Raw genomic sequence first — 27,262 nt, 5'->3', positions numbered from 1 at the left:
CAATTATCAGACGTATCTTCCATAACCACAAATGTAGCCTCGTATGGATAAGGGGCAAAAATGTTATCAATCAGTGAAAAAGATGGATTTGTAATTCGTGTCGGAATAAAACACACTGGGCTCATACCATGTGAAAGGTTACATTCTAAAAACTGAAGGACATGTCGGTCAATCCTTTACAGGCTTGATGGGAGGCATCCCATTAAATGAATATTGAAGTCCCCAAGGATAAAAATGCATTCGAAGATTTGATTTCAAGCTTAACATATTTTCAAGTTTGTCAATAAAGTCTGCCATGCTAGATGAGGGAGGACAATAAATTACAGCAATCAAATTTTTTTCATTATTTGGTAAAAAACATTCAACAATACAGCTTTCAAAAACCATCTCAGTATTCAGATATAGAAATTCTTCTCTCAGTCGCGCCGGAATATTATTTTTAACTAGTATTGCTAAACCACTTGCTTTTTTTTTTATTTCTGCTTACCCCAACCCCAAGAATATCACAAACCCCAAGAATGTGGGGTTTCACAAACCCCAAGAATATCCGTCGCACCTTCCGACAGATTCAAATAAAAAAATTTCAGTCGCACCTTGCCCACTCCTCCAACCACGACAGTTCCAAAAAGATATTCTCCTCATATTTTGGTTTTTATGAGCTATTTCATGAGAAAAAAAAAATTATTTGGAGGAACTAAAATAGAGTTAAAAATTTCATTATTATCATGGGCTAGGGGCGTTTGGAATACATTACTAAAGAGGGCTGATTTTCTTTCAAATTCTTCCAGTCTAGGTGCAGGGATCCCATGAGCTTGATTAACCATTATCGTGCTGTGACCTCATGCCAAGGAGTACCCCCCATGCTTCTCCCACTGAAAAATAAAAGCACTAAAAATCACAGATGATTCAACGTGAAATACGAAAGAAAAAACAATACGGGAATCCATACACACTGTAAGCATCAAAATGCAACAACCAAGCAAACACTCTCTCCAACTACAACTAAATGAACAAAAAAGAAAAAAGCACACAAAAAACTTTCTTCACTCGTAATTTTGTTACTACCCTTCATTTCATTCAAATTATCCCTTCGCGCGTCCAACCCAACCTTCAAACAAATCAAATACAGAAAATAACTGAAAAAAGGGAAAAAATTTCACTTTTCCATAGAACTTCCAAAGCCACCCCTATGAATATCAACTCTATGAGGGATATGTGCCAAAACTGAATCCATAACATCCTTATTTACTTTGTGAACAGTCACTTTTAGAGGCTCGGGATTTGGACACTGGCGTATACACAAAAGTGGTGGGATCAATTTCGTCACCCAAACATCCCCACGATTAACTCCACAGTTGAGTAATTTTAACCTCACAGCAAATAATTTCCTTCGAACTTCTCGGCCCGATTGTGGGGCATCATCCGTCACAAAGATATAAGAATGCTCTAAAATTGACTTGTTTTTCAACCTCCTAGCGTTTTTCAATATAAGAATTCGGGCTTCTTTCTTGCAACTTCCGCTTTGATAAATTGTTTTTCTCGGTTAATGTCTACCACTGAATATTCAAAATCCAAATTCAAGCCAATTCCATCAGTAATTACTTTTTCAAAGATTTTTTTAGCTGATTCTTCATCATTAACTGGGACATTCCAAAGCAATTTTTCAGTATCTCAGCATTTTTTTCAGTATCTCTGCTTTCTATTCTCATAGTTCTCCCTTTCAATAAAGATAATTCAGATGTTAAATGAAGATTTCTTCCGCTAATAGAGATAAATTACGTTTTATCATTTTTGACTCACTTTCAACAGTAGCTATTATAGGTCTTAATTCGGAGACTTCCTTTTGGGAGGTAGCAACAAAATTCTCAAGGTGTGATAATCGAGATTCAATGGACCTAACTGATCCAGATAAATCATTCAGAATTTCAGTATTTGATTGAATTGTGGCCAAAATTGTGCTAATATTGTCAGCTAACGACCTCAGTGAACTATTTTCTACTCCTCTTGAATTGGGTGAGCTCGAGTCATTCAGTATTGAATTATCTGATGCCGATATGATCGCCATAGCTTCTTCTCCCCGTTTGACCTCTTCTTACGTAGCGAACTTCTGTATTCACACGTTTTTGTTACGTATACTCTGACCCCCTCGTCAGAACCTCGCTCTTTACACTAAAGCTTAAATTTTGTTCCAATTTCTTAAGAATGACCCCTGAATCACAAAAGCCCTAGAATAAATAGTTGAAATTACTAAAAATACTTTAGCTTTAAAAAGAGCGAGATATTAGGAGGAGGTGAGCCCATCATATGCATAATAATTTCCGTTCGTTTTAAATTTTAATGATTTTCCTTACTTTCAGTTGAAAAAAACTTTTCATATTTATTTTTTCAATGTATTTTTTTAAATCATGCTAGATAATCCTGCGCTCCCTTCATGAAAATTTTCTCCCCCCATGGCAAATTCCTCCAAAGAAAGTTCCCCCAACATATCCCTCTCTTCTCAACTCCTCCCCCTAACCTAAAAATCCCCCTGAAAACGTCTGTACACTTCCAAATAACCATTACTATATTTAAGCACTGGTCAAAGTTTGTAACTTGTGGCCCCTCCCATGGGGACTGTGAGGGAGTAAGTCGTCCCCAAAGACATAGTTATAAGGTTTTTTGACTACGCTGAATAAAATGGCTATCTCAGAATTTTGATCTGGTGACTTTGGGAAAATAATTAGCGTGGGAGGGGGCCTAGGTGCCCTCCAATTTTTTTTGTCACTTAAAAAGGGCACTAGAACTTTTTATTTCCGTCAGAATGAGCCCTCTCGCAAGATTCTAGGACCACTGGGTCGATACGATCACCCCTGGGGAAAAAAAAACAAACAAACAAATAAACACGCATCCGTGATCTGCCTTCTGGCAAAAAATACAAAATTCCACATTTTTGTAGGTAGGAGCTTGAAACTTCTACAATAGGGTTCTCCAATACGCTGAATCTGATGGTGGGATTTTCGTTAAGATTCTATGACTCTTAGGGGATTGTTTTCCCCTATTTTCTAAAATAAGGCAAATTTTCTCAGGCTCGTAACTTTTGTTCGGTAAGACTAAGCTTGATTAAAATTATATATTTAAAATCAGTATTAAAATGTAATTCTTTTGATGTAGCTATTGATATCAAAATTCCATTTTTTATAGTTTTGGTTACTATTGAGCCCGGTTGCTCCTAACTACAGTTCGTTACCACGAACTGTTTGATGGAAATGCATAGACTGGGTCCGAGCTTGTCATTCCCCCGGCTGATAAAAATTGTGTCGCACTAATTGGTGAATTTTTGGATAGTTCTAGCTGAAGTTCTGTATGAACGCGTGTAAAAAAACAAAACTTTTCTTTGGTTTACTGCGTTAATTCTACTTGAGTTAACACCATGGTTGTACCATTGTAATTGCCATCGCTGAAAATATTTGTTTCTTTGAGGATGATGGAAATGCATAGGCTGGGTCCGAACTTGTCGTTCCCCCGGCTGGTAAAAAACCATCTTCAGGCATTACCAGTGGCTAATTCAAAAATAATTAAAGTACTTCGTATTGCTGCCAGACTTCCTGTGACAACAGCGAGCAATGAGCGTTTGTTTTCTAGCCTAGAGATAGTGAAAAACTACCTGCGGTCTACAACAGGAGATAACCGTCTCAGTCACCTCATTTTGATATTTGCAGAGAAGGATTTAGTAAAAAATTTGGACTATGACCAGCTTGTACGATTTTGCAAGGATGAAACCTCGGCGGTTCCCCTTGTTACCTTGAGTGTTGTAATATTTTTTTATCTTGTTATATTTTTCCTTTTTGTAAATATATTTGATCTGGGAGATTTCTGCTGAAGGAAAACCGAGATTTCGGCTACAACCCTCAGCATAGCAATGAAGATTACTTTCACCGACGTATTGTTTACTTAAATAATAAAGTTTCTCGCTGAGGAATGCCAGCCTGTAGTCTGGTTGAATTTACCACTTTCAGTTTAATCACTTAACCTCGTTAATTGTATTCCTCGTTGTTATAATTGATCATAGAGGTCAGTGTGGCTGAGTTCCACATTCGGTTACAGTACATTTCCAAGTAACACACGGGTGCTGAAAATGCGTTTTTACTTAGAATATTTGATCGATGTGCTGCCAAAACCTGCATTTTTCTTACGCGACACGAAGTGAATCGGGGGGGGGGGGGGCAGATTTGGTTCATGCTCATCCCAAGATTTGGCCCAAATGGCGCCTCTGTGGGGCATCCTGTTGTCTGCTCATCAAAAATATATTCATAAAGATCGCAAATAATTACCTTAGGGCATGTACCAGACAGATCTCAAATAATTACTGAAAAATACCCGCATTTATATCAGCTGCTCTCGACTGGAAAATATCACCCCTTAACACTTACATAAATATATCTCATCAATTAAAGTATTGGATGATATTCTTTCGCTATACTTAAAATAAGGAAACAAGCGTCCTTTTCTGACAATAATAATGAGCACCCTCCTCCCCTAGTTGTAACTCTCAAGTGTCTTGATTGTGGCTTTTTCCTCTAGCATATTTCTCATAAAATTTAACTTTAGCCGCTTTTCACTATCTTGAAAAAGGGTTTTAGGAAAATGAGACGGGGGCCCACATACTTGCCCTGAGAAGTAATTTTGAGGCTCTTACCAAGCCTGTTTTATCGTCCTTTAAATAAGTGAGCATGAAACCCTGTATTCTCAGACGGGAGATAATGGTAAAACGTTTTAATAGTTTTTCTTGGAAAAATTATTTCTAAATTCCAATACTTGCATGACAATTTAAGTTGGAGATGGGGGGGGGGGGGGGTTCTGACAATGATAAAGAAGGGAGTGCGTTTAAATATTACATTTCAACGACGTTGTATTAAACATTTATAGCTATATTATAGCAAAAATAAAGGCGAAAATTTTAATTCAGGAATTATAAATACCTTGGTACATTATTTAATTTCTATTTTTGGATAGCTGAATTCTTTACGTTCCTTTTTAAACTTTAAAAACTTGTTTTTTTCTTTATCTTCGTGGGACCGTAAACACTATGGTTTTCTAGCATCAACATAGAAGGCATGGGGTGCAGTGAGTTAAATTTAAGTGAGGAACGTCTTGAAAATAAGATGTAGCTTTTCACTTCATGGAAAACTAAATTCAATTTTTTAAAAGAAAATTCTGAGCAATGTCCCCACTCGTAAAAAAGGCAAGGATTAACGAAGCTGTACCCCCTACTGTGGACCCTTCAGGAACAGCAATTCCCATGCAAGATAGAATTTTCGGTCATTCTACCGAGAATGATTTTAGAAATTTATAGTAGCAAATCTGCTTCAGTTACAATAGAGTTATATGATATATACCAATAAGTATGTGTAACATTATAACTACAACCCATACTGTTCGCTATAGATCATTATGACGATTTATATACCCTCCATTACCATGAACAATTTGAAGAAAACTTTTTGTAGCAATTACTACTTATACTATTTCTAATACTTACAATTACTGCAGCACCAAGCCGTCTGAAGCAAACACAGCTAGTCACGGTCCTTCTTCATCCTCATCTATTCAAAAACTCCCTCTTTACACCTTCCCACAAAGTTCCCATTTCCCCTAAATCTTTCATTACGATTTCATCCCACCTCAACCGCAGACCACCTGCTTTCCGTCTAGCCCTAGACGGATGGCCGAAAAGGACAATTCCGGCAATCTGTCATCCTTCATGCACAGAACGTGCCCTAGCCATCTCAACCTTTCTCTCATACTAGACATAGAAAGAGGGATTGAGCCACAGTTTTCGCCCAGCATGCTGTTTGAAACACGTTGAGTTAGCTGGTTAACCAAAATAATCCGTTGGCAATTTATCTGGAAAACATCTAGCAAATCCTCGTCCGTTTTTTTGGAGCGCCCATGCTTCAGAACCACATTAGACCATTGTCATCACTGTAGCTTCCAATATTCTAATATTGGTTCACAGACTTAACTTCCTATTCTTCCAAACTTTTTTCACTTGTGAAAAAAAAACACCCTGAGCCTTGGCTATTCTACATTCATTATCTTCACTGCCCCCACCGTCTTAATTAATAATACTACCAAGGAAAGTGAAACTGTCCACTTGATCAATCTTTTCGTTACCAAACGTCACCTTTTCATCTTCATTTATTTCCAGCCTTAGCGACTTAGTCTTCTTAATATTATTTTTCAAACCTATTCTAGCACCCTGAACTCGCAAAATCTCTAAAAGTTCATTCATTTTGAGAACACTTTCATCTAGAATGCTTAAATCACCAGCATAATCCAAGTCCAGGAGAGTTCTTCTTCCCCATTTTATTCCGTGTTCTACTATTGCCTTTCCTGTGCTCCTTAAGAAAAAGTCCATTAAAATGATCCATATAGGCTAAAGGGGGATAGAACACAAATCTGCTTAATACAAAACCAAATGCCAGCATCATTTCCTACCTTATCCGCAGCAGTGTTATACTCGCGCATCGCACTAATAACTTTAATGCATTTATCTGGTATACCATACAAGAGTAAGACCTTTGGTAAAGCTTTTCTATCAACTGAATCAAACGCTTGCTCATAATCCATAAATCCGAGAACAACAGGTGTTTGATAATTCTACCACTTCCCAATTATTAACCTAGGAGCGACTGGTCAACACATCCTCTACCCTTCCTAAACCCGCACTGTTCTTCTCTTACTACTTTGTCGACAGCATCTTTCAGTCTGAAAAGTATCATATTAATAAGTAATTTGCTACCTACAGAGACCAGGCTAATGCGTCTATAATTACCGCACTCGATCTTATCTTCTTTGGTATGCAGTGATTAAATTAGGGCCAGTATTAAGAAACTAATTTACCACATTATCAGCACCTGGGGACTTGTAATTTTTTAATCCTTCTAGCACTGTCGCTAGTTCATCCTCAAAAAACAAATCTTTCTTCACATCCAAGGTATCAGAAACTTTTTCATTTTCCTCTATTATTTTTCCCTGCAACTGTATCTCGAATTAGAACATTTTCAAAATATTCCACCCATCTCTCTTTAACTCTTTCCTATCATTAATTGTGGTGCCGTTCCTATCTTTAACTGGGACAGGCCCAGATTGACTACTCCCTCTCAATTTATTGATATGCCAGTACAATATTTTACTATTATGCCGTCTAGCTGCTGCATCTCCCAGATCCTCCACGATCTTATCCATGGTCTCCACATAACATCTTTTTAGTTTATATCTTGATATTTTTTCCACTTTCTTCATCTTTCTTTTATTTTTTTATCATCTATTACTCTTATAATTCTTGTACAAGCCCCTTGTCTTCTCTATTAAACATAAAGTTTTTTTTTTCACTAATATTACTAGCGCTGCTCCTAATTTTCTTCCTTAAGACACCATTAGTAACTTCACGAATTATTTTCCAGAGATTATTCCATCCACCTTTTAGTCTAGATTGTCAAATTCTACTCTCAAGTTTAGTATTCAACTGTTCAAAGACAGTTTCTCTCCAATTCTCATCCTGGAGTCTACCAACGTCATAACTTCCCGGGAGGCAGTTACCTATCCGAAACTTCAGCTTTAAATTAACCCTAGAGACTACTAGATGGTGATCTTTGCTTCAACACCAATAACAGCACTTTTATACACCCTAGTATCTTGTATTGATACTGCCAGTCTTCGGTTTACAATAACATAATCAATAAGGTTAGCTGTCTTACCGTCCTAGGTTTGTTATTCATACAAAATTGCAGCAGTATCTAACCATTGCTGTTTTCTTTTCCAACAACAAATATATTTAGCCGAGCTTACCCTATTTCTACCGACCTGGGAGTTAGTAATCTCCTAATAAAAACACCATTTTTTTTACCTGGGACCTTGTCTATTTGTTCCTGTAGCTGTAAATACAATTTATCTGAGTCACTACTATCTCCGTTAGTCGGTTCTACAGGAGCATATTCTACAATACCTAATACCCTCTACTTTTTGGTAATAAATTTAGGAATTAGTGTTCTGTGATTAATATCTAATACTGACTGTCTATGTACCCCATCTTTCCTGCCTGAGCAAATAAGTTCTATCTAGAAAAGTCAATCTTTAGGATTCAATTTTAAAAACTACTGATTATAGTGTGAATGTTATGTATAATTGTATATAATATTACATTAATATGTGAATAATACTATCGATATCAGCTAGATTTAGGGTTGTTGAGAAGGAAGTGCGTTAAGATAACAGTTGTTACTTTACAATATACAGAATAATTGTATTTGACACATTTTGACTGTAGGTCCGCTACACTTTACCCCAACCCCACAAATATGAAAATATATAGTCCTAATTATATATTTCCATTGTGTTTTTTTTCGGTTTCTTGATTTTATCAGCATTCGTTCAATTTACAGATACACGGGTTAAAAAAAAGAGTGACATGGCAAAATGCCTACGAAATAATTTTAGATATATATTTGCACATTAAAATTGTGCCCTGCCCTAGGAGTAGGGACGTAATTTTCTATGGGGCAGGGGGAAGGCAACTGCCCCTCCCAGGCTTCAGAACCCCCGGACCCCAGTTTGCGCCCCCCAGCAGAAATCTAGTTTCTTTAAGAATATTGTCAAAACTAAGATAAGCCTGAATTATGCAATTATCAACAGAAACGGATCAGTTTTCTTTAGTTTATATTTACCTTTATTTTACTATAAAGCACCTTCACTGTACTTTTATACACCCTATAAAAGTACCCAGGCAAACATTACAATATAGTACCTTTATGGTACCAAATGGCTCATTTTTCAGTCTTTACAGTCATTTCCACTTGACTTGGGAAAATTGGCTCCAGTTTTGCCCCCCCCCCATATTTTTGACGAAATTACGCTATTGGTAACTACAACTTTTCTGCATATTCTAAAGTAAAAATTGTTTTCTAAATATATGACCCTGCTAACAACGGGTCTGACAGGGAATTCTGTTTGTCGTGTGATCAAGTAGATTATGATAAAAGTGTCATTACAATTTCTTTCACTGATCTAACCTAAAAGGATTCCAGGCAAAATTACAATACCTTGGCAAGATTACAATGTCGATGCGAAAACCTGTTTACTCAGTGTATCATAGCAACAAAATATCCAGTGTTCATTGTCTCGGATTAACTAAAGGAGAAAAGATGAAAATCGGAATTCTGGGATTCGGCCACATAGGTGATCTTGCTTTCTAAGTTAGGCTATTTAAAAAAATAAATTTTTGGATCATTTATTTTTTTTTGGTTATTAATCCCATTTTTACTGTTATTGGCACATATGACTAAATGTTATCTGAATCCCTCTTGGTTTATACGAATAAAAGACTAAAGACACAAAAAAATATTCATTTTACTGTTCAAAAGCGAACATAGTCCCCGGAAAATAAATTTTTTTTTTGAACAATTACAGTTTGGAAATATTGTTCGTTTACAGTCTATAGACACTTGGATAAAAATACATTTATTAATTTATGATCGGCAATATGGCAATGAATGCTTAACAAGGGTGCAATTTGGTTTGAAGCACGGGGAGGCAAGTACCCCTCCCAGACATCGGCCTCCCTCGACCCCATTTTACCACCCCCAGCCAAAATTTAGTTTCTTCCAAAATCTTGTCAAAACCAAGATAAAGCTGGGTACTTTTGTTTTGTATAATACACACTCGGTAACTTTTATCGCCAACATGAGAAATACCCAGTTTTCACTGCACTTATACCAGACCGGGTCGGTGGGAAAGTTTCCGGGAAACTACGTAAGAAACTACATAATAGCTATATTTTAATTAAATATTTAGTTTGTACTTTGGCTAGGTTAGTTTAGGTTTCGTATTTCATATGTGCTCTGGGCGGCCCCCCTTCCATGATTCTTTGTTGTAGTTTTCATAATTTTGTTGCTAAAGTATTTTCTTTTCATCATACTTTGCTTTATTTCATTAGTATTCACGAAAATTCACTTATTGAGTGTGTATTATATTACACACAAGTACCTAAATCTGAAATATTCAAGCACCAACAGAAAGAGATTAGTTATTTTAGTACATATTTACCTTTATAGTAGTATGAAGTATCTTTAAAGTGCTTTTATAGTACTAAATAGTACCTTTACAGTACCAAATGGATTTTTTTTGGTTTTTAGTGTCATTTTTATTTGATTTTGGAAAACTGGCTCCCAAGGATTTTGATGAAATTACGCCACTGTTGCTAAATACGTGTCCCACCTGGCCTATAATTTGATATGACGTTTTAGGAGGTCCTCTGACTTTTTTCTTGGCCTACTTGAGTGCTTTTGTCCTTATTTTGGTTACTATAAAAATATATACTAATCACGAATCAGCCCCTGCAACATTCGATATGATTATCAAAATATCGATTTTTTGAAAAATATCGGTAATCCGATATCGACTTTTCAAATATCGATATCTACGTTACGATCTGCAGGGACACTGCTCAGTGTTTTGAATTGTGCTTAGTCTAATGGTTCCATGATTTGGAATCTTATTCTCAAGTCCCAAAGTTCTCGAGGTAACCTGTGTACATCTAGAGCCCCAAAGTTGAGAACCCCAAGGCAATATCTAGTAACAACTTCAAAACTCAAAAGCAAAAGTGCTCTTTTTCACAGAATGTAAATCTGTATGAAAGCGATTACCAGCTAAAAATCACGATTCTTAGGATTTGACTTACTTTGACTTAAGTCCCATCCGGCTTTGGTGGTCGTTTTGGTGCCTCTTTCCTCACCAGCGAATGTATGTGTCACCTATACTGTTCTCTGTTTTGTGCCATTCTGAGAAGACCAGGGAGGTTGTAATTGGAGAAGTTTTTCTTCCAGTGCTTCGGAGGGCGACCTCGAGAGCAAGAACCGTGGATGTGACCTTCGAAGGCAATTTTCGGAAGTTGGTCGTTCGGCATGCGCTGGACATGGCCAAGCCACCCGAATTGTTGGACGTGGCCCCTGTCCAGGATAATAGTGCTATATTCGTCTTTTGAGTAGGTCGGAGTTTGAGACTCGATCTACGCATGTCATCCCGGTGATTTGACGCAGCAGCTTTGTCTCAAACGCGGCGAGTCACCTGGAATCATCTACTCTGACTGTCCGCGTTTCACAGCCGTACATAGCTATAGGAATGACGATAGAGCAGAATAGTTTAAGTTTTTAGCTTCATGGAAATTCGATTTTGTTTTTTTTTTCTTCTTCTTCGAAAGAATAAATCCTACTCCTTGGCGATGAATTCCATCGTTACGACCTGACTAAAGTAGTGTTTTGTCCCCAACCTTTTCAACACCAGTTACTGGAAGATGTGTTTCTGACAGAATAATGATGTCCCATTTATACCAGTTGATTCTTCCTTAGCCAGGGTCCTTACATTCAGAGTTCCTTGTAACAATGTTGTTTTAGGGGTAAAAACGGGCAGGAGGTCTGATGGACGATTTGCCACGTTGGAAATTGGGGTTGCGGTGTAGACGGTCGTCAGGTTATCGGTAATCTTTCCAGCAGGGCCGGTCGTCACATCGGCGGTTACCCCAGACGCGGTATCTGGTTCGTCGGCTACCCTAGACGCGGTATCTGGTTCGTCGGCTACCCCGGACGCGGTGTCTGGTTCGTCGATTGCCCCGTACGTGGTAGATGGTATCGCATAGTCGTTGGATAAAACCTTAGATGCGTAGCACTGGTTCTTTAGTTTTCTATTTGAGAGCAATATCTGATGCTCAGGTAAATTTAGAGACAGTGGGAAGCTACACCTCTCTCTGTCTCTAGCAGGGGCCATTGACTCGTGTACGAGTTCATCCGCCCTTTACAGTTGTTCTCCTATAGGGAGCCCTTCCATTTGGGATCTTTCACGACCAATACAATTTTCTCATTGATGAAAAGGGGTTTGGTGTCTGCCGGGATATGTCCACACGCCGGTGGGCCCTGTGCATCACCATCTCAGGGGCCTCCTTCCTCCTGTGCACTAGTTTATATCCCCCGTGCATGGGTGCCTCAGTTTCATTTTATGGACCCCCCGAGGGATGGGTCCCCCCTGGTCCATCCCTCTTTATTTTATACTCGGAGGTATCCTTTATATCTAAGGACTGTCCCCTATCCGCCACCTGGGGACGCGTCTGGTGCCTGGGGGAGGGTTGATATTTGGAGAAAAACTAACATTTTTGGATTTTCGAAAAAGAAACAGAAGGCTACAATGCAAGAAATAGGACACATATTCTTAAAAACCTCCAACATAAGTGCGACCAAAAAAAAATTTCGCGGGGCCAAGCAGTGCCAGGTTTGTGCTCGATTTTTTACGTAGTTGTCAGCGCAAAAAATGATAGAACATGTGTTTTCAAGCATAGGCAGCGCAACAGCGCTGTCTAAGTAAAGAGCGAAGCGGGCTCTGAGTATTGAAAAAAAATGAGCAACAATATCTACATCGAAAGCATACGTTCTTCAAGGTAATTACAGCCACAGTTAACTGCTAAGAACTCACTACAGCGCAAAAACACCTGAGACTATTAGAGCTGCGCGCGCTCCTTCTCCACCCCAATCTAATCAAAGCCAAATTCTTTACCACCTCCAGTGAAGTTTCAGTTTCCGTTAAATCTTTCCTTCGTATCTCTTCATACCCAATTCGAGGACAGCCTGCTTTTCATTTATGCCCAGATAGATGGGCCCAAAAGCATAATTTTTGGTAATCTGTAATCTGTCATCCGTAAAGCGTGACAAAGCTGTCACAAGCTTTATTTCATTATACCGTAATTAATTGGTATCGAACAACATTTCTCGCACAGATTAGCGTTGGATATACTTCGATAGTACCTCAGAATACCCTTTTTACAATTCCTGTGGAATATATTTAGCAATTTTTCCTCAGCCTTTCGAAGTGCTCACATTTCAAAACCATGCTAGAGCACTGTCATTACCTTGGATTACTTTATTCTAACCTTAGTTCAAAGATTTAACGTCCTATTTTTCCAAAATTTTTCAAATGTAAAAAACTACGCTTTGACTATACTTCTTTTTTACACCATCACTGCATCCACCATCTTTACTCAGAAAGAATACTAGCCACGTAAATAAACCTATTCATTTGACCGATTTTCTTGGGAGGGACAGATTTTCTGGTTAGGGAGAGGCAAGGGGGAGGGCTGTCCTCGGGCGCAGCCTCAGAGGGGTGCCAAGCAAAGCTTGTTTCTCAATAAGGATATATTTATATTGTAACAGTGATGTTTAGGGGGGAGGGGGGTTAAAAACCACAATAATCCCAGGGTCTGCCTTCAGGTTACCTAAAATCCTCGCTTCATCCTCATTTATACCTGGTTTAAGCCAAGTACTGTCCTTAAAATTTATTGAAAAACCTATTCTTGTACCCTAAACTCCAGAACTTCCCAAAAATTCATACATTTTGCTAATATTTTTAACTAGGACAATCAAATCATCTACATAAACAAGTCTAGGAGAATATTACCTCCCTCTTTTTATCCCGTGTCTTCTCTCGCAACCTTTGCCGTGTTCCATAGGACAGAGTCCATAAAAAAAATCCATACAAGCGGGGGTAGGACATAATCCTGCATAACCCTAGATTCTCCACCAAACCAACTACTAACATCACTTGCTACCTTAATTAGACCAATATAATTCTCGTCCCCAGCACTGTTAATAAACTTACCGGGTATACCATATAATGACAGGACCTTTGCTAAGCCAAATGTCTGTTTATAATCAATGAAGTAGGGGACTAAAGGGTTCTGAGGATTCAAACGGTTCTCAATTACGAATGCAAGAGCGAAAATTCGTTTGAGGGATCTTCTCGCCTTCCAGTGGCGCCATTTGGGGGGGGCATGGCCCCCCTGATTTCTGGAGGGGCCCAATTTCAACCACGTAATTCTTTGTTTATTCGTCCTTGTTCTACTTTTTTCTCTTTTTTTTACCGTATTTCTACTGTGAATTATTACTAAATAGCAAATTCAAGATACTCGACGATTATTGCATTTCAAGAAAGTATCCTGTTTTTGCCGTTCTCCCTAATTAATTTATGGTCACCCTTTTGGCAGGGGTTTGTAAAGTCCTTTCTGGGCTCGGAGTACTTCTGTGACATTGAAGTCTCTCCAGTGATTAATGAATCCCGTCAGTCGGCACATTTATGTGTAGGCTAACATCTGGAAAAGAGGGTATCCAGACCAGGGTGTCATTCCAGTTTTGTATTTAGTTTCTCGTTACCCTTCATCAAATAAAGAACCGTGAAACAGTGTTGAGTTGTGTTCAAGTTCAAATCGGATTATTGAAACATGAGTTCATCCGGTGCGAGTGGTGCAAAAAAAGGAAAATAAAAGCCCAAAGGAAAGAAGAAGAAATAAAGATGCAACGACGATTGGCTTCGTTTTTCAAACCGACTGTAAGTAAATCTACCACATTTTAAATTTTATAAGCCCTCTCCCGATGTCTTGGCCCACTGGTTCGATATGATCACCCCTGGGCAAAAAAAATAAATAAATAAACACGCATCCGTGATCTTTCTTCTAATATGAAGTACAAAATTCCACATTTTTGCAGATAGGAGCTTGGAGCCTCAACAATAGGGTTCTCTTAATACGCTGAATCTGATGGTATGATTTTATTATGATTATATGAGTTCTAAGGGTGTTTCAGCCATTTTTTGAAAATCAGGCACATTTCTCAGGCTTGTAACCTTTGAAGGGTAAGACTAAACTTAACAAAATGTATTTAAAATCAGCATAAAAGTTTAGTTCTTTTGACATATCTATTGGTATCAAATTCCGTTTTTTAGAGTTTCGGTTACTATTGAGCCGGGTCGCTCCTTACTTACAGCTCGTTACCAAGAACTGTTTATAAGATAATGCTCAGACAAATCTTGTTGAGTTTCTTCTTTTGAAGAGGAAAGATAGAACAAAAAGCGACAAAGATAAGAAATTTCAAACCTAATAAGTTTTCGTCCGCATGAATTACTATGGCTAGCTTCAGTTTACCTTGCTTCAAAAAGTGTTTAATCACCCGACAGCAGTACTCGTGCATCATATTTTGTGTTTATTGATTCTAGGTTAAAATATAGAATCAAGGGAATGATAGCTTTGCAAGGTAATCCTACATAAACAAAAAAATAAATAAAGAAGTGTATCACAGAAACCTATAAAACCTATAAAAACCTACAAAACATAAAATTGAATAGCACATTGGACTTAATTAAATGAAATAAAAAAGACATGTTTTTTCAACTGAATGTAAGAAGAAACATTAAGCTCAAAACGGATAGCAATTTTTAAGTATATGAAGGGGTTCACCCCCTTGTCAATACTCGCTCTTTACGCTGTTCAAATTTGGTTCCAATTCTTTAAGAATGACTCCTGAATCTCAAAGGCCGTTTGATTAGAATAAATATCTCTTTTGAAAGTACTAAAAAAAAAACTTTAGCGTAAAGAGCGAGGTATTGACGAAAGGGTGAACCTTCTCATATGTAATAATTTCTTTTCGTTTTAAGTTTCAATCCTGCTCCTTACTTTGAGTTGAAGAAACTTTTTTTTCATTTAATTTCTTATTCTTTTTTTAATAATGCTTGGAAATCCAGTGCCCCCTTGATCGAAAATTCAGCTCCCCTATGAAAAGTTTCTCCATGGAAAGATCCTCCTACAAAACCTCCTCTGCTCGAGCTGCCCCCCCCCCACCAGAAAAAAACTGAAAACGTCTGTATACTTCGCAATTACATATACTATTTATAAAAAAGGGCAAAGTCCACAAATTGAACACCTTCCCCCAGAGACTTTGGACAATTAAGACATCTTTAAAGACATATTTATTAGATTTTTCAAATATATTAAACAAAATGGCTGTTTCAAAATTTTGATCAGGTGACTTAGGGTAAAAAGAGGGTGGGATGGGTCCTAGTTGCTCTCCAAATTTTTGGTCATTTGAAAAAGGGCACTAGAACTTTTAATTTACCTTTGAATGAGCCCTCTTGCGATATTCTAGGACAACTGGGTCAATACGATCACCCCTGGAAAAAAAAAATAACACGCGTCCTTGATCTTTCTTCTGGCAAAAAAATCCAAAATTCCTCATTTTAGCAGATAGGAGCTTGAAACTCCTGCAGTAAAGTTCAGTGATGCGCTGAATTAAATGGTGAGATTTTTGTTAAGGTTATATTACTTTCAGGGGGGGGGGGGTGTTTTTCCCTTTTTTCGGACATAAGACAAATTTTCTCAGGCTCGTAACTTTTGATGGGTAAAACTAAATTTGATACAACTTATATATTTGAAATTAGCGTACAAATCTGATTCTTTTGATGCATCTATAGGTATCAAAATTCCGTGTTTTAGAGTTTCGGTTACTATTGAGCCGCGTCGCTTTTTACTTGAAGTTCGTTACCATGAACTAATTGATTATAGCTTCGTAGTTGAATTGATTATGTTTTTTGTTGCTGCTTGCTCTAAATTTTGTGTTGTTTTCTATGTTAATTATGCAGTGGCGCCATTTCAGAAAACCTTAGGGGGGGGGCCAAAAATCGACTTTGGGCCCCCATCCAGCCTTAAAAATTTTAAAATTTTCGAACATGCCTTTAGGTACCGTACTACCTTTGGGGTTCGCATTTTGCAGCTTATTTAGGGACCAAAAACAGTACCAAAATAGAACATTTACTGTATAAATCAGAAACTTACGTACAGTTACTTCAGCAATGGATATCTCCTTTGCTTCATTTTTGCGAAGTCGTCGACAAGCTTCTCAAAATTGAGCTCCTTCACTGCAGCTTTCTCAGAGAATATAAGCAGCAAATGCGAAAGTCGCTCGTTTTCCATCGTTGCCCTGAGCTAGTCCTTCACAAACGTCAACACAGAGAAAAAACGTTCATTTGACATGTTGTGAGCAGGAGTGTGAGAACTACCCCGACGACCTTAAGAAGCTCAGAATAAGCTTCTTTCAATCCTCCAAGGCGTTGGAAGACATCTAAAGCGTTTGCCGGTTTCTGTGGAAGCTGCGACACAAATGCACGAGCTATTAAAGCTTGACACTTCAGCTGCATAGTATCGATTCCCGCCTGATCGAAGTATGTCGCGATCACAAGAAGTAAATCTGAGTCCATAAAATCTTTGGATTTGGGGTTAAGGCAACGTGTGGCTTCTAGCACTGGCAGCTGGACAGAAAAACGCTCTTCAAACTCATTTAACACTCTGTCCAAAACCTCGTAGAACTCTCTCCGCATTTTGTCTTCCGTTGTTGTGCTTTCGGAGTCAATGTTGTGCTTTCCAATTGCTGTTGTCGTCAAATAGTCTCTTAGTCTTCCGGATATCTTCTGAACTCGTTTTGATTTAACAGGTATGGCTGAAGAGAGAGCACTTGTTTCCGACAGATCAGCTCCGACATTAATGGCCATCTCTTTAGACTTGCCGTATAGGACACGAAAATACTCGTCATCACGCATTTTCCTCAGTTCGTTCTTTGTTGCACTGATTAAAGTGCAAGCTTCTGAGATGACCAGATCTGCTGCCTGTAGTTGTTCAGAAAGAGGGTTTATCACTGCAAGAACTTCGTGAATGACATGCAAACTGAATATGAAGGGAAACGACTCTAGCTGGTTCTTAAGGCCCGTAGCTTCTGCCGCTGCCTCCCTGTCAGAAGATTCTTGAACTACTGACAGAACTGCGAGTATGCAGTCATATCTAACCAGGATCTTAGCCACTGATCTATACCAGTAAGACCAACGTGTCACTACTGTCCTTTCAAGCGTTAGCACAGGCACATTGGCAGTTTTCTGGGCTTCGACGAACAACTGGTATCGAGTGTTGCTGTTGGAGACGAAACTGTAAACTGTTTGCAAAACTGAAAATACTGACGAAATTCTTTGTATTTTCTGCATACAATCGCCAATGACAAGGTTAAGTCTATGGGAATGACAGTGTGTGTACACTGCTTGTGGTGCTTTTTCCCGGAGACGGGCCTGTACTCCTGAAAAGTGTCCGCTCATTACACTGGCCCCGTCATAGCACTGTCCAACACACTTTGACCAGTCAAGGCCGATACCCTTTATTTCGTTGTAAATGAAGTCGGCCAAACTCTCAGCGTCAACCTTGCGCATGTGGTAGCAACTATGGCCCTTTCTTTGATTTTCAGGTCATGAACATAGCGCACTAAGATCGCGAGTTGTTCCTTTTTCGAGAGGTCTTTTGTCTCGTCAGCAAGAACGGCAAAATATTTTGCTTCTCTGACTTCTTTCGCGATAGAACTTTTGATTTCATTTCCTATGACCTCAATGTAGTCGTTTTGGTACTCGTGTGACATGTAATGGCCACAGGCCATGCGAGAGTTTTTCATCAAGTCCGGGTTGATTTCTGTTAAAAGATCTACTTTCTCTAGGAAATTCCCTTGATTGGCACTAGACTCTCCTTCATCATGGCCACGAAACGCAAGACCTTGCCGTCCAAGTAATGATGTAGTTTTTAGTAGAGCTTTTACGTACTGTCTATTCTCTAGTATTTCCTTTTCGCGTTCTTTGGAGAGGCATGACGCAACAGATTCGGCCACCTCCGTCTCAATAGCTTTCAAATGAGTCAAAGAAATGGTACATGCCTTGTGTCAGTAGCTGTTTTCGTGCTGCCGTATCAGTTCAGAAATGTCTTTCCACTTTCTAAATCCTACGTCAATGAATGCTCTAGCTCCATACCTTTCGCCTGATCTTAGCGAGGATCCACTGAAATGTCGGCAATTGAAAGAGAACACCGAGTCCTGTTCTTTCGAATATTCGAGCCATGGGTATGCCAAGAAATAGGAGCTGTTAAATTTTCGTGTGCGATTCCCGATGGTAGTGGCGGGATAGTCAGTCAAAACTGGTTGGCAGGGGTTATCATACGGGTTCACGGACAAATCGGTACTGATCGTTCTGGAAGCCATTTCCTCCGTTTGTGGTTCGCGCAGGTTTGTCTCCTCAGAAATGTGTCTCACGTCCAGGGTCTGCTCGTTTGTCGGTAAAACTTCGGTTGCCGATGGGTTGTCCCTAGACGTCCCAGCATCACTATCCTACAGAGTAATCAAGTTTTAATTAAAAACAAATTAAAAGTGATGTCCCAGTTACTTCTTTTACCAGTACTTCACCGATAGTTATATTTCTAGTTTACTAAATACTCGACAAAATTTGCAACTTGGATGTGTCCTCTTGTAAATTATTAAGTTTCATCCAGATGGGATAGTTATTCGAAGTATCAAAGAATAGGTCGCTGAGTATTCTTTTTTTATGGCACTTGCCCTTCGGCCAAGTGCCATATAGCGATCGGAATTTCTGTCCGTACGACAGAATTTCTGTCTGTCCTGTAACTTACGAGTGGGTGATCGGATCTTAATGAATTTTGATATTTAGAAGGGCCTCGTGACTCACAGCTTTTATTTTAAATCCCAACCGGCATTAAGCCTCTGATTTTCTTTTTAAATCAATCTATTGATTCTTAGAATTTTGCTAGAGCTCATACCAAAGTGAACAGATCCGTTCCAATTATGTCAATCACGTATCTATAGCTTGTGCTTATTATTCCCATCAAGTTTCATCGTGATCCCCCCACACTAAGCGTTTTCAAAGTTTTTAGACCCCCCCCCCCCCAATTCCACCCCACTTTAATGACTCTGGATCCGGTCAGAACTTAAAGTAAGAGATCCGATTTAGGAGGTCCTTCTAAATATGAAATTTCATTAAGATCCGATCACTCCATCGTAAGTTAAAAATACCTAATTTTGTTTAATTTTTCAGAATTAACCCTCCCCCACCCAACTCCCCCAATAGAGCAGATCCGTTCCGTTTATGTAAATCACGTATCTAGGACAACTGCTTATTTTTTCCACCAAGTTTCATACTGATCCCTCCACTCTAAGCGTTTTCCAAGATTTTAGGTCCCCCCTCCAACTCCCCCAAATGTCACCAAATCCGATCCAGATTTAAGATAACAGCTCTGAGACATGATATCCTTCTAAATATCAAATTTCATTAAGATTCGACCACCCGTTGGTAAGTTAGAAATACTTCATTTTTTCTATTTCTTCCGATTTGACCCCCCCCCCCCACTCCCCCCAGATAGTCGAATCAGGGAAACAATTTTTAATTTAATCTGGTCTATACGCCTGCCAAATTTCATCGTCTTAGCTTACCTAGAAATGCCTAAAGTAGCAAAACCGGGACCGACAGACCAACAGAATTTGCGATCGCTATATGTCACTTGGTAGATATCAAGTGCCATAAGAACTAGGACGTGAATTGTACATAATTAACATAGAAAACAACACAAAATTTAGAGCAAGCAGCAACAAAAAACATAATCAATTCAACTACGAAGCTATAATCAATTAGTTCATGGTAACGAACTTCAAGTAAAAAGCGACGCGGCTCAATAGTAACCGAAACTCTAAAACACGGAATTTTGATACCTATAGATGCATCAAAAGAATCAGATTTGTACGCTAATTTCAAATATATAAGTTGTATCAAATTTAGTTTTACCCATCAAAAGTTACGAGCCTGAGAAAATTTGTCTTATGTCCGAAAAAAGGGAAAAACACCCCCCCCCCCCTGAAAGTAATATAACCTTAACAAAAATCTCACCATTTAATTCAGCGCATCACTGAACTTTACTGCAGGAGTTTCAAGCTCCTATCTGCTAAAATGAGGAATTTTGGATTTTTTTGCCAGAAGAAAGATCAAGGACGCGTGTTATTTTTTTTTCTAGGGGTGATCGTATTGACCCAGTTGTCCTAGAATATCGCAAGAGGGCTCATTCAAAGGTAAATTAAAAGTTCTAGTGCCCTTTTTCAAATGACCAAAAATTTGGAGAGCAACTAGGCCCCATCCCACCCTCTTTTTACCCTAAGTCACCTGATCAAAATTTTGAAACAGCCATTTTGTTTAATATATTTGAAAAATCTAATAAATATGTCTTTAAAGATGTCTTAATTGTCCAAAGTCTCTGGGGGAAGGTGTTCAATTTGTGGACTTTGCCCTTTTTTATAAATAGTATATGTAATTGCGAAGTATACAGACGTTTTCAGTTTTTTTCTGGTGGGGGGGGGGGCAGCTCGAGCAGAGGAGGTTTTGTAGGAGGATCTTTCCATGGAGAAACTTTTCATAGGGGAGCTGAATTTTCGATCAAGGGGGCACTGGATTTCCAAGCATTATTAAAAAAAGAATAAGAAATTAAATGAAAAAAAAGTTTCTTCAACTCAAAGTAAGGAGCAGGATTGAAACTTAAAACGAAAAGAAATTATTACATATGAGAAGGTTCACCCTTTCGTCAATACCTCGCTCTTTACGCTAAAGTTTTTTTTTTAGTACTTTCAAAAGAGATATTTATTCTAATCAAACGGCCTTTGAGATTCAGGAGTCATTCTTAAAGAATTGGAACCAAATTTGAACAGCGTAAAGAGCGAGTATTGACAAGGGGGTGAACCCCTTCATATACTTAAAAATTGCTATCCGTTTTGAGCTTAATGTTTCTTCTTACATTCAGTTGAAAAACATGTCTTTTTTATTTCATTTAATTAAGTCCAATGTGCTATTCAATTTTATGTTTTGTAGGTTTTTATAGGTTTTATAGGTTTCTGTGATACACTTCTTTATTTATTTTTTTGTTTATGTAGGATTACCTTGCAAAGCTATCATTCCCTTGATTCTATATTTTAACCTAGAATCAATAAACACAAAATATGATGCACGAGTACTGCTGTCGGGTGATTAAACACTTTTTGAAGCAAGGTAAACTGAAGCTAGCCATAGTAATTCATGCGGACGAAAACTTATTAGGTTTGAAATTTCTTATCTTTGTCGCTTTTTGTTCTATCTTTCCTCTTCAAAAGAAGAAACTCAACAAGATTTGTCTGAGCATTATCTTATAAACAGTTCTTGGTAACGAGCTGTAAGTAAGGAGCGACCCGGCTCAATAGTAACCGAAACTCTAAAAAACGGAATTTGATACCAATAGATATGTCAAAAGAACTAAACTTTTATGCTGAGTATCTTGAATTTGCTATTTAGTAATAATTCACAGTAGAAATACGGTAAAAAAAGAGAAAAAGTAGAACAAGGACGAATAAACAAAGAATTACATGGTTGAAATTGGGCCCCTCCAGAAATCAGGGGGGCCATGGCCCCCCCCTGACCCCTCAAAATGGCGCCACTGTAATTATGTACAATTCACGTCCTAGTTTTTATGGCACTTGATATCTACCAAGTGACATATAGCGATCGCAAATTCTGTTGGTCTGTCGGTCCCGGTTTTGCTACTTTAGGCATTTCTAGGTAAGCTAAGACGATGAAATTTGGCAGGCGTATAGACCAGATTAAATTAAAAAAAATTTCCCTGATTCGACCATCTGGGGGGAGTGGGGGGGGGGGTCAAATCGGAAGAAATAGAAAAAATGAAGTATTTCTAACTTACCAACGGGTGGTCGAATCTTAATGAAATTTGATATTTAGAAGGATATCATGTCTCAGAGCTGTTATCTTAAATCTGGATCGGATTTGGTGACATTTGGGGGAGTTGGAGGGGGGACCTAAAATCTTGGAAAACGCTTAGAGTGGAGGGATCAGTATGAAACTTGGTGGAAAAAATAAGCAGTTGTCCTAGATACGTGATTTACATAAACGGAACGGATCTGCTCTATTTGGGGGAGTTGGGTGGGGGAGGGTTAATTCTGAAAAATTAGACAAAATTAGGTATTTTTAACTTACGATGGAGTGATCGGATCTTAATGAAATTTCATATTTAGAAGGACCTCCTAAATCGGATCTCTTACTTTAAGTTCTGACCGGATCCAGAGTCATTAAAGTGGGGTAAAAACTTTGAAAACGCTTAGTGTGGGGGGATCACGATGAAACTTGATGGGAATAATAAGCACAAGCTATAGATACGTGATTGACATAATTGGAACGGATCTGTTCACTTTGGTATGAGCTCTAGCAAAATTCTAAGAATCAATAGATTGATTTAGAAAGAAAATCAGAGGCTTAATGCCGGTTGGGATTTAAAATAAAAGCTGTGAGTCACGAGGCCCTTCTAAATATCAAAATTCATTAAGATCCGATCACCCACTCGTAAGTTACAGGACAGACAGAAATTCTGTCGTACGGACAGAAATTGCGATCGCTATATGGCACTTGACCGAAGGGCAAGTGCCATAAAAAAAGAATACTCAGCGACCTATTCTTTGATACTTCGAATAACTATCCCATCTGGATGAAACTTAATAATTTACAAGAGGACACATCCAAGTTGCAAATTTTGTCGAGTATTTAGTAAACTAGAAATATAACTATCGGTGAAGTACTGGTAAAAGAAGTAACTGGGACATCACTTTTAATTTGTTTTTAATTAAAACTTGATTACTCTGTAGGATAGTGATGCTGGGACGTCAAGGGACAACCCATCGGCAACCGAAGTTTTACCGACAAACGAGCAGACCCTGGACGTGAGACACATTTCTGAGGAGACAAACCTGCGCGAACCACAAACGGAGGAAATGGCTTCCAGAACGATCAGTACCGATTTGTCCGTGAACCCGTATGATAACCCCTGCCAACCAGTTTTGACTGACTATCCCGCCACTACCATCGGGAATCGCACACGAAAATTTAACAGCTCCTATTTCTTGGCATACCCATGGCTCGAATATTCGAAAGAACAGGACTCGGTGTTCTGTTTCAATTGCCGACATTTCAGTGGATCCTCGCTAAGATCAGGCGAAAGGTATGGAGCTAGAGCATTCATTGACGTAGGATTTAGAAAGTGGAAAGACATTTCTGAGCTGATACGGCAGCACGAAAACAGCGACCGACACAAAGCATGTACCATTTCTTTGACTCAGTTTAAAGCTATTGAGACGGAGGCGGCCGAATCTGTTGCGTCATGCCTCTCCAAAGAACGCGAAAAGGAAATACTAGAGAATAGACAGTACGTAAAAGCTCTACTAAAAACTACAGCATTACTTGGACGGCAAGGTCTTGCGTTTCGTGGCCATGATGAAGGGGAGTCTAGTGCCAATCAAGGGAATTTCGTAGAGACAGTACATCTTTTAACAGAAATCAACCCGGACTTGATGAAAAACTCTCGTAAGGCCTATGGCCATTACATGTCACACGAGTACCAAAACGACTACATTGAGGTCATAGGAAATGAAATCAAAAGTTCTATCGCGAAAGAAGTCAGAGAAGCAAAATATTTTGCCGTTCTTGCTGACGAGACAAAAGACCTCTCGAAAAAGGAACAACTCGCGATCTTAGTGCGCTATGTTCATGACCTGAAAATCAAAGAAAGGGCCATAGGTTGCTACCACATGCGCAAGGTTGACGCTGAGAGTTTGGCCGACTTCATTTACAACGAAATAAAGGGTATCGGCCTTGACTGGTCAAAGTGTGTTGGACAGTGCTATGACGGGGCCAGTGTAATGAGCGGACACTTTTCAGGAGTACAGGCCCGTCTCCGGGAAAAAGCACCACAAGCGGTGTACACACACTGTCATTCCCATAGACTTAACCTTGTCATTGGCGATTGTATGCAGAAAATACAAAGAATTTCATCAGTATTTTCAGTTTTGCAAACAGTTTACAGTTTCGTCTCCAACAGCAACACTCGATACCAGTTGTTCGTCGAAGCCCAGAAAACTGCCAATGTGCCTGTGCTAACGCTTGAAAGGACAGTAGTGACACGTTGGTCTAACTGGTATAGATCAGTGGCTAAGATCCTGGTTTGATATGGCTGCATACTCGCAGTTCTGTCAGTAGTTCAAGAATCTTCTGACAGGGAGGCAGCGGCAGAAGCTACGGGCCTTAAGAACCAGCTAGAGTCGTTTCCCTTCATATTCAGTTTGCATGTCATCCACGAAGTTCTTGCAGTGATAAACCCTCTTTCTGAACAACTACAGGCAGCAGATCTGGTCATCTCAGAAGCTTGCACTTTAATCAGTGCAACAAAGAACGAACTGAGGAAAATGCGTGATGACGAGTATTTTCGTGTCCTATACGGCAAGTCTAAAGAGTTGGCCATTAATGTCGGAGCTGATCTGTCGGAAACAAGTGCTCTCTCTTCAGCTATACCTGTTAAATCAAAACGAGTTCAGAAGATATCCGGAAGACTAAGAGACTATTTGACGACAACAACAATTGGAAAGCACAACATTGACTCCGAAAGCACAACAACGGAAGACAAAATGCGGAGAGAGTTCTACGAGGTTTTGGACAGAGTGTTAAATGAGTTTGAAGAGCGTTTTTCTGTCCAGCTGCCAGTGCTAGAAGCCACACGTTGCCTTAACCCCAAATCCAAAGATTTTATGGACTCAGATTTACTTCTTGTGATCGCGACATACTTCGATCAGGCGGGAATCGATACTATGCAGCTGAAGTGTCAAGCTTTAATAGCTCGTGCATTTGTGTCGCAGCTTCCACAGAAACCGGCAAACGCTTTAGATGTCTTCGAACGCCTCGGAGGATTGAAAGAAACTTATTTTGAGCTTCTTAAGGTCGTCAGGGTAGTCCTCACACTCCCGCTCACAACGTGCTCAAATGAACGTTTTTTCTCTGTGTTGACGTTTGTGAAGGACTACCTCCGGACAACGATGGAAAACGAGCGACTTTCGCATTTGCTGCTTATATTCTCTGAGAAAGCTGCAGTGAAGGAGCTCAATTTTGAGAAGCTTGTCGACGACTTCGCAAAAATGAAGCAAAGGAGATATCCATTGCTGAAGTAACTGTACGTAAGTTTCTGATTTATACAGTAAATGTTCTATTTTGGTACTGTTTTTGGTCCCTAAATAAGCTGCAAAATGCGAACCCCAAAGGTAGTACGGTACCTAAAGGCATGTTCGAAAATTTAAAAATTTTTAAGGCTGGATGGGGGCCCAAAATCGATTTTTGGCCCCCCCTAAGGTTTTCTGAAATGGCGCCACTGTCGACTTCCTAAAAACACGTTGTACTTCTTTTCAAATTTTTCCTACAGCATCTCTTAGTTTAATAAGTATCATCGTGCAAATAATTTCCTTCCTACAGAAATTGAAGTCATAGCTCAGTAAGTATTCTTGTCACCTTTCCTATAAAGAGGGCTAATTAAAGTTTTACTAAAATCCTTTGGCACTTCCTCTTTTTATAAATTAGATTCGTGATTCTCAGTACTTTATCTTGATTTTTAAACGAAAACATATAAAATTCTCTAAGTTTACATTTACCAATCGGAAGTTGTGATCTTGAAAAAATCAGATCAAACTAGTGGTCATATAATATCGGGAGAGGGTTAATTTGTATGGAAACTAACATTTGTCGTACCCTTTTTAAGCAGCATTATATACCGTACCCTAAAGAAAGTGGATTTTTGGTGGTATTTTCAGTTCAGTACCAGTGCAATACCAGTCCAGACGTCCCCCTTACTACCTTATGTTTTTATTTTATGTTTATTTGCATTATTTGGATGTTTCCTTGTTGCAAATATGCAATCTGAGTTATAGCTGTAGGCGCGTTTGCATGATGTATGTATGAATTGATGGTAATAAAATAAATTACTTGGAATGAGCTAATACATGGTAACATGAACAAACAAAGTTCAATTGGGGATAAGCCCTTTTATTAGACAGTGAAAACAGATATAAGAAATCTGTCACGAACAAATGAAAGTTCAATTGGGGATAAGCCTTTTTATTTGACAGTGAAAAAAGAAGCAAAAAATCTATATTTGTTTAAATTTTTTATCTGTTTTCAGTGTCTAATAAATGGAATTATTCCCACTTGATTTTTTATATGTTCGTCATAGAAAGGTAGTGTGGTCTTAGGGAAAAAAAAACCTATTTAAGCAATGACGTGAAAACTACGTATTAATATCTTGATTAAAATATTTTCTTGCAATGAGATCTGCCCAAAGAGATTGAAGGATTAGCTGATCGAAATAGCGAAATACTTTTTCGGCCTGTTATATATGCTTCCATGAATGCTCCAATATATATATATATAATATATATATATATATATATATATATATATATATATATATATATATATATATATATATATATATATATATATATATATATATATATATATATATATATATATATATATATATATATATATATATATATATATATATATATATATATATATATATATATATATATATGTATACATATATGGCCTACCTCCTGAAACCCAGCCGTCCTAGCCGAGTTGATTGGTGTGCAGGATTTAGGATCCTTTGTCCAAGAGATTTAATTGTTCAATTATTTGTTTTGGGGCG

General features: G+C 38.5%; 3 protein-coding genes across 6 annotated transcripts in view; 2 read left to right on the top strand and 1 right to left on the bottom strand.

Annotated features, from left to right (window-relative positions):
* Positions 1-9,154, bottom strand: part of LOC136039864 (dynein regulatory complex subunit 2-like) — a 67,418-nt gene extending 58,264 nt beyond the window's left edge. For 3 of the 4 annotated variants that reach the window (XM_065723801.1, XM_065723804.1, XM_065723805.1), the window contains exon 1: positions 9,081-9,154. The gene's annotated coding sequence lies outside the window, so the exon portion shown is untranslated. Of the gene's footprint in view, positions 1-5,518; positions 5,957-9,080 lie in introns of those variants that run through there. The other variant, XM_065723802.1, reaches the window with a different exon arrangement.
* The window catches only part of LOC136039865 (aspartate dehydrogenase domain-containing protein-like), a 58,758-nt gene continuing 40,558 nt past the window's right edge, over positions 9,063-27,262 (top strand). The window contains exon 1 of the mRNA XM_065723806.1: positions 9,063-9,216. Within this exon, the coding sequence (XP_065579878.1) occupies positions 9,096-9,216 (121 nt within the window). The 5' untranslated portion in view covers positions 9,063-9,095. The remainder of the gene's footprint in view (positions 9,217-27,262) is intronic.
* On the top strand, positions 13,862-26,761 carry LOC136040219 (zinc finger MYM-type protein 1-like). The gene is made up of 4 exons (XM_065724416.1): positions 13,862-14,403; positions 23,382-24,706; positions 24,788-25,511; positions 26,732-26,761. Exons 1-4 carry the CDS (start codon positions 14,368-14,370, stop codon positions 26,759-26,761), a joined length of 2,115 nt encoding a protein of 704 aa, XP_065580488.1. The 5' UTR covers positions 13,862-14,367.

This window comes from Artemia franciscana, chromosome 20, assembly GCF_032884065.1.
Source record: "Artemia franciscana chromosome 20, ASM3288406v1, whole genome shotgun sequence".
Lineage (NCBI taxonomy): Eukaryota > Metazoa > Arthropoda > Branchiopoda > Anostraca > Artemiidae > Artemia > Artemia franciscana.
Note: the sequence above shows the minus strand (reverse complement) of the source record. Positions and strands in the feature narration are given on the sequence as shown.

Coding starts and splice junctions, on each gene's coding strand:
- LOC136040219 (XM_065724416.1), top strand. CDS start 14,368: ATGCAACGACGATTGGCTTCGTTTTTCAAACCGACT. Junction 24,707..24,787: donor GTGACACGTTGGTCTAACTG/GTATAGATCAGT, acceptor ATCTTCTGACAG/GGAGGCAGCGGCAGAAGCTA. Junction 25,512..26,731: donor AGCTTCTTAAGGTCGTCAGG/GTAGTCCTCACA, acceptor ATCTGTTTTCAG/TGTCTAATAAATGGAATTAT.